The 13,522-nt window shown below is 46.4% G+C and overlaps 1 protein-coding gene across 1 annotated transcript in view; it reads left to right on the top strand.

Annotated features, from left to right (window-relative positions):
- Positions 1-13,522, top strand: part of ofd1 (OFD1 centriole and centriolar satellite protein) — a 34,221-nt gene that overhangs the window by 17,604 nt on the left and 3,095 nt on the right. Inside the window, exons 9-18 of the mRNA XM_037539014.1 lie at positions 30-149; positions 3,008-3,081; positions 3,289-3,380; positions 3,647-3,836; positions 7,486-7,616; positions 8,841-8,952; positions 9,933-10,520; positions 11,007-11,181; positions 12,097-12,191; positions 13,087-13,203. Coding sequence (XP_037394911.1) covers positions 30-149; positions 3,008-3,081; positions 3,289-3,380; positions 3,647-3,836; positions 7,486-7,616; positions 8,841-8,952; positions 9,933-10,520; positions 11,007-11,181; positions 12,097-12,191; positions 13,087-13,203 — 1,694 coding nt within the window. The remainder of the gene's footprint in view (positions 1-29; positions 150-3,007; positions 3,082-3,288; positions 3,381-3,646; positions 3,837-7,485; positions 7,617-8,840; positions 8,953-9,932; positions 10,521-11,006; positions 11,182-12,096; positions 12,192-13,086; positions 13,204-13,522) is intronic.

Raw genomic sequence — 13,522 nt, 5'->3', positions numbered from 1 at the left:
GACGTGTCCGGTTTCTCTGCTGTGTGTAGGACCTGTAAGCTTCACGAGGAGAAGGTGAAGAGCACGGAGGAGCTGCTGAGGCGGAGGGAGCTGGCCGTGAAGACCATGGAGGACACGTATGAACAGAAGCTCAACAACGAGCTCAAGAAGTGAGGCCTTCTGGGTTCTGTCTCCTTCATCCAGCTAGCAGTTCTGCATTTTTAGTAGGGCCTGAACCACTTAGTGATTTGTTGGTAACGGCCAGGTAGAACTTATCATCCAATTGTTCCTTATGAAATGCGGGGGGATCATCACACAGATTTAAGGATTGGAAGTGATTGTAGCTTTTAGGTTTAAGAGGTTTGAAAGTAGCCAAGCACAACAAATACCGTGAGATAATTACAGTAGCTGCAGTTTTCCTAAATCTAAACGCAGCTCAATCGACCTGTCGTCAGTTTTTCGTGCCGGTCATCATTCTTCTGTCTTTTGTGATGTCACTGTATGACCGCGCTGCCGTTTTCATGACCGCGAGAATCAAAACATGCTTGACGAGTAAGCCGGTGCAGTTTTTCCGTACTGCACTGTTTCAATAACGCTTAGGAAACATCCCAAGTACGGTTATGAGCCAATCTACTGAACACTTGCACTGCAACCCTACAGTCAAAAAAAATTTAATAAAAAAAAAAAAACATTCCGACTTTAGATGTTTACAGTGATTATGATCTAATATATTGATTGACATAGTAATAGAAATAATTTGGATGTGTTTACAGTGGTGGTGATGGGAACCAGGCGTCGCCATGACTACAACACAGATATAGACACTTTATTTACCATCCAGAACCACCAGAGAACCTACACGAGTCTTCTGAGCTTATATGGAATGTTGATGATGGAAAACAGTGGAAAATCTGGAATAATGAGTTTTCTTTGGGGACTATTTTGCCGCACAGCGCCCTGCATGTCTCCCTCCACCATGAATGGAGTTGAAGTTCTCTAAACTCTCATAAAACAGCGTCTCAGTCATCAGGCAGTGAATTCAGAACCAGTTCATGTAGGAACTTTCTGTAGGAGCTTTTAGAGGGACGTCTGGTTCCTATCACCACCACTGGGAACGGTTATCGGGGGTGAGTTTTTCTAGAACGGAGCGTTTCACACCAAACCGCTCAGAATGTCTCTGTTTACATCATCATTTTATAGATTTAATATAAGATTAAACAAATTTAATTTTGCAGAAATGAAAGAAATTCAGTGGAATTGCTCTTTGAAGAACCACCCATCAGAAAGTTCTTCTGGGAAGCGAATGTTTTTGGCACCTTTATTTTTAAGAATGTGGGAAGACAAGGTGCCAGTTTGGTGCTGGCTTATTTTTACTAAAATTAAAAGTATTAAAATCTAAGGGAATTTAATCGTTTACCAAACTCCACCACGGTATCCTCACCTCTGTTGTGACTGCTCCTCATGTGTCCAGCAGAGGGAGCTGTAGTTATGATTCCAGTTGCAGCTCTCGGTGAAGCTTTGCTGAGCTTATTATGATGATAGAGCAGTGCTGTATTCAGGCTGAAGCCTCTCTGATCAATAATACACAAACATAAAAGCAAAAAAAAACGTTCCAGATTGTTTCTAATGCGCCTGAAGTGATTTTATGTTTTAGCTCAACTGGATGTTCATCAGATCAAACAACAGGTGATGAATAAAGGCAGTAACTCACTCCGGAGTAATCAGGAATGTTGACTGGTATGAAGGAAGCAGGACAGTTGATGTTGGAGCTGCGTTAGAACGTAGCTCCTTTGAATGAAATCAGCGTAGATGTCCCGTAATCCTCCCACCTCAGCCCGAGCACACGCGTGTATTTATAGCGGATAAAGCGGCCTTGTGTATCCCGCTGTCGGTGGGCATTAGCGTGAGGGAGTGCAGGGTCAGCCAAACTGACGCTCAGCAGTCACCTTTGACCCACGATGCAGTCTGGGTCAGCCACTTAAGGTTTACTGGCTGCTTAATGGAATATGAAACCCAACAGACGTGATAAATACAGTGACATTATAATGAATGTAGAATCTGAACTTGAAGCTCTGTAGTTACAGACTGTGGTCCATCTGTTTCTCTGATACTCTGTTACCCTGTTCTTCAGTGGTCAGGACCCCCATGGACCCTCACAGAGCAGGTACTGTTTGGGTGGTGGGTCATTCTCAGCACTGCAGTAACACTGATGTGGTGGTGGTGTGTTAATGTGTGTTGCGCTGGTACGAGTGGATCAGACACAGCAGTGCTGCTGTTTTTAAACACTGTGTCCACTCACTGTCCACTCTATTAGACACTCCTACCTTGTCGGTCCACCTTGTAGATGTAAAGTCAGAGACGACAGCTCATCTGCTGCTGCACAGTTTGTGTTGGTCATCCTCTAGTCCTTCATCAGTGGCCACAGGACGCTGCCCACAGGACACTGCCCACAGGACGCTGCCCACAGGACGCTGCCCACAGGACACTGCCCACAGGACGCTGCCCACAGGACACTGCCCACAGGACGCTGTTGGCTGGATGTTTTTGGTTCTCTGTCCAGCAGCAACACTGAGGTGTTTAAAATCTCCAGCAGCACTGCTGTGTCTGATCCACTCAGACCAGCACAACACACACTAACACACCACCACCACGTCAGTGTTACTGCAGTGCTGAGAATGACCCACCACCCAAACAGTACCTGCTCTGTGAGGGTCCATGGGGGTCCTGACCACTGAAGAACAGGGTAACAGAGTATCAGAGAAACAGATGGACTACAGTCTGTAACTGTAGAACTACAGAGAGCAGCTATACGGTCAGTGGAGCTGATAAAGTGGACAGTGAGCGTAGAAACGAGGAGGTGGTCAGAATGTTACACCTGATGGGTGTAAACTTGTATATTTTCAGTATATCCGTGTCACAAGCTTGTCTGCTCATGAGGAACGTCAGCGCTGGTCATACTGTAATTGGGGTTGAAACAGCTCCCATATTACAGCGCATCCCTGCTCCAGTGAGTGTTTTCTTTCTTCAGACACCAGCTGGAGCTGAAGGAGGACTACGCCAGGAGGACGGAGCAACTCGCCGAGAACGAGAGAAGAAATAAAGGTGTTTGGAATAACAGTGGCGTTCACGCCCGAGTGCCGGGCAATGACGTTAGCTGAAATTTTTACAAAAGCATGGAATTTCTGGATTGCCATCGTCCATCTACCACCGTAATGTGAAAAACAGAAAAAGTCATGGCCATAGACGTTGGTCATTCTTCATCCGGCAGTCAATCAATGTCTGACTCTCTGCTCTCTCTCCTGATCTCAGAGGCGACAGCGAGGCTCCAGAAAGAAGCCGCCATCCTCGACACGAAGGCAGAACGGCATGAACGGACCGTAACTGAACTACGGCGGATGCAGGTGTGTTTCCTAACACTGATGCACTCCTTACACTGCAGTGTGGGCAAAATTCAGGCTGCAGGTGGCACAGTACACCGCTGTATGTCGCTCTCCAACCCTCCCAACACTGCCAGTATAAGGCTAAGAAATAATAGAAGAAATCAGAAACGCATCATCGTACGATAAAAATGACTTGATAATCGCATCCATAACATTGTAGCAGTGTTATGGATGTGTACAATCCTAAAAGCATTCCCGTTTGTGAGGGTGGTCTGGACGTGTTGCAGGTGGAGTTGGACTCGTTGCGGGAGCAGGGTGGCACTCTAACCCGGCAGAACGCCCTGCTGCGGGAGCGCCTGGAGGCCATGAGCGATTACACGGCTCTGCGAAGCGAGCGGCTGGAGCTACAGGCTGAGGTTCATCTGCTGAAGGAGCAGCTGGAGAAGAAACAGCAGGAAAACCAGCGACTCGGCAAAGGTCAGGAATTCCACACGATACGCAGTTTGTGCATTTTTCACTTTTACAGTGTCATCAAATGCGTGTTAGTGTGCAGTGATGAGTTCGAATTTTCAGATGGTCAAAACTCGTTTCTCTCTAACATGATACGTTCTCTTTTGAAAGTACCCTCTGGTGGTTGGTGGTGTTAGTGTGTGTTGCGCTGGTGTGAGTGGATCAGACACAGCAGTGCTGCTGGAGATTTTAAACACCTCCGTGTCGCTGCAGGACTGAGAATAGTCCACCAACCAAAAATATCCAGCCAACAGCGTCCTGTGGGCAGCGTCCTGTGGGCAGCGTCCTGTGGGCAGCGTCCTGTGGGCAGCGTCCTGTGGGCAGCGTCCTGTGGGCTAATTATTCTCAGTGGATCAAAGAGGTTATGTAATATCTCAAGCTAGAGAGGATGAGCTTCTCTCTTCAAGGATCAGTCCAGAGGTTTTATAGGACTAGCGGCCCTCCCTGGAGTACTGTATGTAGAGAAAATATAGCTCCATAATATTTATAATGTTGGAATTTTACAGCTTCGCCTTATTGATGTAGGTCTGAGGGGTGGGTGGGTTTGGGGGTCTGTTGTCTGTTGTGGTGGGTTTGGGGGATTGTTTGTCTATTGTGAGATCTTTAATAAAAAGTCCTCGATCAGAAAAGCCCAAGATGCCCACAGGGTTCTTCACAGTAGATATAGTATAGAGGTAATTGTTACTATTAGATGCCAAATTAGTAATATTAATGATCATAGTAGTTATGGTCAGTGGTCATACTCACATAAGACACGTTACAGTAATCAGTCAATCAATTAATAAATAAATCAAATTTAGGGATTTTTAAAATTAGTATTTCATCTAAAACAAAATAATTTCACCTAAAATAAGAAATTTCATACTGGAGCTCAAACTCAAACACTGATTGTATAATAAAAAGCCTAGTTTGTCCATTTAACTGCAGAAAAGTCCAGGCGTTCAGGCCGTTTAGAGCCGCTTTGTTTGCGGATCTATTTTAAGGGAAAAGAGGCCAAACTGAATCTGCTGAAACGCACGGGGCGTTTTCCTCAGCGGGAGCTTGTGGTCAGGAGGTGTTGGGTGTTTGTGCGAAGGGTAAACAGGGACGAGCTGGAGGACGACTCGCGGGATGTGCTCTGCTTGTCAATTTGGCTCCCTTGGCTGAGATGGTGCGATTGCTGGGAATGAGCTGGAAGGGGCCAGGCAGCGGGACAGAGCGGCGGCTTCGTCCCAAACGCCCATGCTGACTCTCCCAGGACAGCAGCACGGTCACTGCGGTCAGCCAATACTGAGGCTCTGCAGAGTTACTAATATCGCTGATGGATCAGTGATATGAAGTGACCCGTTTCATAATGTAATAAATAGACAACTGTGAAGATGTTAATGGCTTCATGCTTGAGTGCGAGTCTTTTACAGCGTACAGTGACCATCACGGCCCTTCAGACTGAGCTCGGAAACGGAAACACACAACACCATCGTAGGTGCAGTAAAAACATCCAAAATGCCTCCAAACGTTACTTTTAACATGAGAATAATTTATATTCTGACCAAAAAGATCAGTATGTGAGGAAAACTGATTAAAAAGTAAAATATGAGTTTTGCAATGTTTATAATATTTATATTTATATGGCTGGATTCCTTTTCATTTTTCACCATTCAAAAGTTTAGAATGACCAATTTCAGTAATATAACAGCAGCACGGTGGCAGCGCTGTAGATGATTCAGACTGACTGTTTGAAATTATAATACAATGAATTTCCAGAGTGCTTTTTGCCTTTGAATGTATCCCAAAGGGCAGATAATTTGACCAAATGTTCTATGAAAAGATCATTTCAGCGTATATTTATCTACGAGCAGCTCGTTATTGTTGCCAATTATACAACAGTTATTCCCGGCCACGCGAGCTGATTGGCTGAGAGGCGTTCTAACTGCTGTTATTTCACCATAACATCACAAACACTGTATCACTCCGCTGAGACGCTGTTGCTAAGCAACCACTCTGACAGCTGTAGGAGACGCTCGAGCCATCTGAACGTTTTTACTTTTCCAGAAACAGAAAACGGACACTGTTAATTCCGATTCGGTCCGACTCTGAAGACGAGACGACGCTAAATTCCCAAACTGTCGTCTCCACTGAGCAGCTTTTCAGTCGGCAGCTGTGACAGAAGAACAGCTGAACAACCTGGAATCAGCCAGAAATGAACCCAACACCATTCGCCAAACTAAACGGGCTGTAAGAAGCTTTACAGACCGGCTGGAACAAAACAACATTAATACTGATCTGGACAAACTGACCAAACTGAGCTGAACCTGATATTGGGTCAGTTTTACGGCTCAGTCTGATTCGGTCCGACTCTGAAGATCAGACCACACGTTATAAAGCGGTAGAACACTCGAGGAGTGAGTTATCACCAATAACACCACGGCTGTGATTTGATTGCATCACGAGCCGAGGCTTTTTCAGCTGATATCAGTTATTGGATTTTTAACTCATTTGGTGTTGATGATTGATGATATCAGTCACTTCCTAGTGTCCACCCTCTGGGGTTAAGGCGGATATTCTCTTTTTAAGAATCAGTATCGGTTATTTTATATATGTATTTTTATATCAGACTCTTGCAGAGCCCTGTGCTGTCCTGCCTCCGGTGACACCTGCAGAACGTACACGGGAAAGTCTGGATATGTGTGTTTACTGTTTGCTCCCAAATATAGACAACTTCAAATTTTCACTCCCAAAGCTCCTTTCTGTAGAAACCCTGTTGGTTTAGAGTGGACTGCGCACTAACATAACAAGGTTTGCACTCGGTTGATGGCGAGAGGAGTTCCTGAGCCTATTTAGGACCAATTTCAATATTAGTCATGGCTTTTATTCATCTGTGGTTCCACTGAGCGTTTTAGAAACGGGGATGTTTACACTAAATGAGCATCCTTAAACTATCCAGGCAGAGCCTTTGCTTCACCTGACTCTCCTTTTCTGTTTTTTAATATTTTAAAACCTTGTTCATTTTGCTCTTGTGTTATTTTTTCCTGTCCAGTGTTGACCAGAGGTGGATGGGTTCCAGAGGTGGTCTTGGTTCTTCTCAATGTTTCTTCCTCTTGCACTTAAGGAATTTTTCCTTACCTCTGTCACCACTGGTGACGCTCATGAGGGCTTAGACCAGGATTTGATCTGTAAAGCTACTTTGCCACAACCCCTGTTGTAAAAAGCGCTATATGAATAAATGATAAACCTCCTGTAGCATTTTGTCCAGCAAAGAGACTCCCTGCATTGTGATTCTCCATGAAAGTCAATAAAAATGTCATTTGAGCTACATTTTGTTATACGATGTAAACATCGCATCTCCAGTGGTTAAACTAAAGAAACAAACCTTAGGCACCTAGTTTGTGTTGGCTGACCAAGTGCATTTAGGGTGGAAACCCTGAGGATTTGATGTTTAGCCAACACCTTGCTTTGACCAAGTCTTCTAATCATTACAGCATGTAAGACAGAATGATTTACACTTTTGCTCGTTGTTCATTAGACGGTGTACGTCTTTCTCCACAGCCCAAGATTGGCACCGTTGGGAACATTGTTAAACACTCAACTATTAGGAGATAAATATCCAGCCCAGGTTTGTGATGTTCTCCTCCCTCAGAGCTGAGTAGACCCTCTCAGGAGCAGCTGTCCCTGCAGGCGGAGGTCAGGAGGCTGGAGACGGCCCGCAAGCTCGACCAGGATGAGTTCCAAAACCAGAAAGAAATGTTCCACACCCAGCTTTCGCAGGAGGTGAGGCGAAGTGCAACTGACAGTCCTGCAGCCCCCAAATAACACCAGAGATCATCTCAGCCGTGATGTTACTGGTGATAACTCCCTCCTCGAGTGCTCTACTGCTTTAATACAGCAGTTAAATAAATACAGTAAGAAATGAATAAACTGGCCGTGAACGCGGGGGGACGTTTACAGTGGGCTGATCAGCTCAGCTGATCTCCAGAGCTCTGGTTCTGTTCTAAACAGGTTGATTTTGCTCAGATGAATAAAAGTTCTCCCATAAAACTTCTAGACCTCTAGAATTTAGAAACTACTCAAAAAAAGGCATGTCCCCGTTATATCAGAAACAGGACGGCTGAACAGCAGAGGGCGCCTGTGAGCAGGTCCTCAATGAATGGGAGTGAATGGAGCTCAACGGCTAAAAAAAGAGTTAAAATAGTTTCTAATCACTGAACCAGAACTTTGCTTTAGTTTTAGACAGTAGGAGGACAAGTTTCACTAAAAAACAGAGAAATCTCTCCTGTTTGTTTCCTTTATTCTACAGTAAACGGGTTTCGGGCAGCAGGAGGCGGGGCTCTACTGCTAGAGTGTGATGATTGATGGGTGAGCGGAGCAGCTCATTGGCTGTTCGTGCTCACTGATGTCATGAACGTACTTGAGGCGCCGGTTTCAAACTCCTATAACTCCAGTTTAAAAGCTCTTAAATATAAAAGCGGTGTTAAAATGTTTTACACTGTTCAGGAAATGATTAAATTCCTTTACATTAAAAATGTTTCAGCGTTTATAAACTATGATTTCACTCAAAAGCTCCATCAACCCATTCATTTCGGACTCGCTTGGGAGCGCCCCCTAGTGTTTGAACCGGAAGACGTTACAGAGCGGGAATTCTCTATACATGCTCTCTGGCTGCACCCAGATGCCTAGTTTTGATCACTGACAGCAGTTTCTATGAAAGACAGTAGTTGAGAGATGAGTAATAAACAAACATCAAAAAAATGATATTTTATTTCATGTTTAATTTAATGATTCATTTCTTCTCTTTTGAAATATTTTGCTTTAGTCTTGTTTTTAAATGCTAATCTGAATTATTTCTGTGTTTTCTCATTTATAAAGCACTTTGAATGAGCACCGTGTATGAAATGTGTTGTGTGAATGAACTTGCCTAGTTTTCAGTTCATAATATCCTGAATATGCTAAATGTCCCTGTTCCTGTTCTTTTGTACTGTGTTGGGTCGTATACAGGTGGAGCGCTGCGCCCAGTTGAAGGCCCAGCTGCTGGAGTGTGAGGAGAGGACCAAGTGGATGTCCACTAACGCAGAGGAGATCAAACAGCAGCTCCGACTCACCCAGCAAGGTGCCGTGAGCTCTACTGTAGAGTCTCTGTCCTCCAGTCAGTTTCCTCTACTGGGCTGGATTTACCAAAGCAGATTCAGGGAGATACGCAGCTTTTACCAAGCAGCACGATCTGCTCCGTACACTGTTTCCCAAAAGAATGCTCTACGAGGATTCTCTAAGGAACATTTCTGCGTAATTCAGTGGTTGAGATGTAAACAAAGTCATTCAGAGTCTTCTTACACTCTCAGATGTCTTTACAGTGGTGGAGATCACCACAACATAAATCTAGCCATTTCATTTACTGTCCTACACGAGTCTTCTGAGTTCATATGGAATGTTGATGATGGAAAATAGTGGAAAATCTGGAATACTGAGTTTTCTTTGGGGACTATTTCGCCGCACAGCGCCCTGCATGTCTCCCTCCACCATGAATGGGGTTGAAGTTCTCTAAACTCTCATAAAACAGCATCTCAGTCATCAGGCAGTGAATTCAGAACCAGTTCATGTAGGAACTTTCTGTGAGGAGCTTTTAGAGGGACGTCTGGTTCCCATCACCAGCACTGTGAACGGTTCTGACTCGGTCAGTTTATCTAGAACAGTGAACCACTCAGAACCGCTCTGTTTACATTTTAACTACTTAATTATGTAGAATTTTTGAAAAATCGGTGGAGTTGCCCTTTAATTTTCCCTTTTGCATTAGTGCATCACTTAATTGTTTGTGATGTGATAATAAAGCCCAAAATATATAACATGGACCAAAAAAGCCGTCTGACCGCCGGTCCTTCAAGCTGAAGTTGAGTACCTCTGTAAATCCAGCGTGGGGTCATTTTAGTGCACGAATCTTCTAAGCCAATTTGCAAGCCAGCACTTGCAAATATACCTGTTCTATTTTGGTGGCTGGTCTTTTCTCCTGTTCTTATTACTGATTCTTCTGTTTCCGTCTTTCCTTTCCCCTCCTCTGTGTGTTCTTTCCTGCGGCGTTCCGTGATTGGACCGCAGCTCTGGAGAACGAGGTTCTGCGGAACCCAAAGCCTTCGCTGGTAGACCGTTCCGTTCTTGATTTGAACCCTGATAAAGTGGTGCCCCCTGACCTTTACGTGGAGGGCGCTCTACTAAAGGCCACTGTGGGTTATGATGACCAGGTTGTGTGTGACCCAGGGCTGAACACCAGGGGGCGCCAGCGTCCGCTGTGGCCCCGCAGTGACTCTCCCGAGCTGGGCACGGAGCTGGTAGCTGAAGCCCTGGCCCGCATCCGTGAGCTGGAGAAGGAGGCCGAGACAGTGGAGGAGGCGTACAGGAGCTACCAGCAGAGGGCAGTGCGAGTGCTGGTCAGTCACACTCCTCCTGAACGAACCACCGCTGCGTACGTCCAGCCGACAGCTGCAGCCCGGCACAGAGTTACCTTTGACCTGGACGGGCCAGCTCTGGGTCCCGTCTTCATGGGCAGAGGGCTCAGCCATCGAGAGATAATCGACATTCCACTCTCCAGCAACCAAGCGCCCCCTAGAGCCTGCTCTCCTACACCCAGACGCCTGTCCTCCACCCCCGTCTCCAGCAAAACCCGACCCAGAACGCACGCTGACCAGGGTGAGCGCACATTCACTGTCCACTTTAACAAGAGCTGAAGTACCATAATTGCGGCACACTTGCCAACATGACACTGTAAAACAGACCGCAGTAAGTTTTGATGCTTCATTTTCTTTTGATGTTCTTTTGATGGTTTGATTAGACATGAGTAATGTTTCTTTACGAGCTTTGAAAAATACAGTCCTGACATTTTAACCACTTCAGTTTTTTCACCACATACACACTAGTGAACACACACGCTAGGGGTCAGTGAGCACACTTGCCTGGAGTGGTGGGCAGCCCTATCCACGGTGCCCGGGGTTAGGTGTCTTGCTCAAGGACACCTCAGTCATACTGTGGGCACAGGAGATGGAAGCGGCGAACTTCCAGTCGCAGGGCTGGTTCCCAAACCTCCAGCCCACGACTGTTCAGGGGTCCAAGAGTTTTTCTGGGAGTAATCTGTAAAATAGAAGCTGATGCTGGTCATGTTATTATGTTGATGTGCAGAGGTCAGTGTGGATGCCCCTGGAGTGGACAGGTCATCAGTAACTTTCACAGGTTTGAGTCCAGACAGGGACGTCTCTCCGATCCCTGCTGCCGCCGCCATCTCCTCTACGGAATACACAAACTTCACCCCACCCAGCAGCCCCCAGATGAAGAGCACGACCCGCAACCACTGCAGGTACCAGGACCGGATCGATACGGAAACTGTGACTGATGCCAATTTTAACATGTTAAAACTACGATAACGAATAATATCGATAAAACATTTTATATTGGATGTGAACTCCAACAGTTCTAGTTCATTTTAGCATTTCTGACTAAATTAGTTTTCAGTTGTCATTTTAACTTAAAATCGAAATAAACTCATAATCTCAGTCCTTTACAGCCAGAGCCTAAGAGTCGCTGGCGGGGCATATCTTCATGTGTTTGAACTGAGGGCTGGTGATATATCACGCTTTTATCATCTGATCCATAAACACTGATTTTTTTACAGTCTTGACGCTGTTTACGAAAATAAAATGCACAAATAAAAAAATGACTATTTTCACATTATTACTTAGATCTCTGGTCGGAAGGTGATGAGTATTCCATGCTCGTTCTGAAATTCTGCAGCAGGGTTAACGGAAAAGTTCCATCAAGAGTTCAGTTTGGCCAACTTGTGCTGTTCACTGCAGCTGTCGAATAAACCAGATATTTATATATATATATTTTAGTCCAGAGTACAGAGTGTTTTCCACTTTTTCCACTTGAAATAAACGGTCAATACTGCCAAAGCTCCCCCTGATAATCACCCACTTTTCCTGGCTGCATGGCACCGTTCCGCTATAAGACACAGAACAGCATATATTCTTTAATAGGAACACACAGAGCCCCATTGTCTTGGGTTTCTAGGGGGATTATAGCGGCTGTGTGGGGTCTTTGTCAGCATTGGGAGCACCTTGAAGTAGCTGAGTTCACCAATTAGAAGGACTGTCCGGATACATTTGGAGAGACAGTGTTTTTGACATGTTGGTTGGGCCGTAATACACACATCAGTTCTCAAACATGCGCCTGTGATCTGTGTTGTGAGTTTTTGCTGGTTCTTTTCTTCCAGTCCCCCAAAACTGCAGGAGGTCATCACTTCATCTGAGGAGTCTTCACCCAAACCGGAGAAAATCAGCATTCAGGACCTGACCGAACCTGTAACAGGTACACTGCATCACACGCACTGCAGCACACGCACTGCAGCACACGCGCACTGCATCACACGCACTGCATCACACGCACTACAGCACAAGCACTGCATCACACGCGCACTGCAGCACACGCGCACTGCAGCACACGCGCACTGCATCACACGCGCACTGCATCACACGCGCACTGCAGCACACGCGCACTGCAGCACACGCGCACTGCATCACACGCGCACTGCATCACACGCACTGCAGCACATGCACTGCATCACACGCACTGCATCACACGCACTGCAGCACACGCACTGCAGCACACGCACTGCAGCACACGTACTACAGCATGAGCACTGCATCACATGCACTGCATCACACGCACTGCAGCACACGCGCACTGCAGCACACGCACTGCAGCACACGCACTACAGCACGAGCACTACAGCACGAGCACTACAGCACACGCACTGCAGCACACGCACTACAGCACACACACTGCAGCACACGCACTGCAGCACACGCGCACTGGAGCACACGCACTACAGCACGAGCACTACATCACACGCACTGCAGCACACGCACTGCATCACACGCGCACTGCAGCACACGCACTACAGCACGAGCACTACAGCACGAGCACTGCATCACACGCACTGCATCACACGCACTGCAGCACACGCACTGCAGCACACGCGCACTGCAGCACGCGCACTGCATCACACGCACTGCATCACACGCACTGCATCACACGCACTGCATCACACGCACGCACTGCACACGCACGCACTGCATCACACGCACTGCACACGCACGCACTGCATCACGCGCACTGCAGCACACGCACTGCAGCACGCCTACTATAGCACACACTCTACAGTTGACGCCGTTGTGGGCTAATGGAGGAGATCTGTGTTCAGTTCTGTCTGCAGATCTCCACTGCAGTTTGGAGCAGCTCCAGGATGGACGTGTGGTCTCCTCTACAGCCAGCCAGCAGAAAAGAGACAGTCCTCCACAGAGTCAGCTGAGCGAGGACTGTGAGTGAACTACATGAATATATAAAATGATTTATTATCTTAATTCTTGTATCACTTTGATAAAGTATAGGCAGCCCAATAAACACACAAGTGGCACAACAACTTTTTTACCTTTACCGCTATTAAGTGCTGATTGGTTAGCGTTACTGCTATTGCATGCTGGTTAGTGTTCCTGAGTGCCGACTCTCATGAGTGCCCTCTAGTGTCAGATAACTGAGCGGGGCTGACGCTGGTCTGGAGTTGTGCCTTCCAGTGGACTGTAGTTTGAACCTTACTCTGCTCCAGCTAATTAACTCCTTCAGAAGTTCCTGATTGGCTG

This window comes from Pygocentrus nattereri, chromosome 6, assembly GCF_015220715.1.
Source record: "Pygocentrus nattereri isolate fPygNat1 chromosome 6, fPygNat1.pri, whole genome shotgun sequence".
NCBI lineage: Eukaryota > Metazoa > Chordata > Actinopteri > Characiformes > Serrasalmidae > Pygocentrus > Pygocentrus nattereri.
The sequence above is the reverse complement of the archived record's forward strand: the minus strand, read 5'-3'. Positions and strand labels throughout refer to the sequence as shown.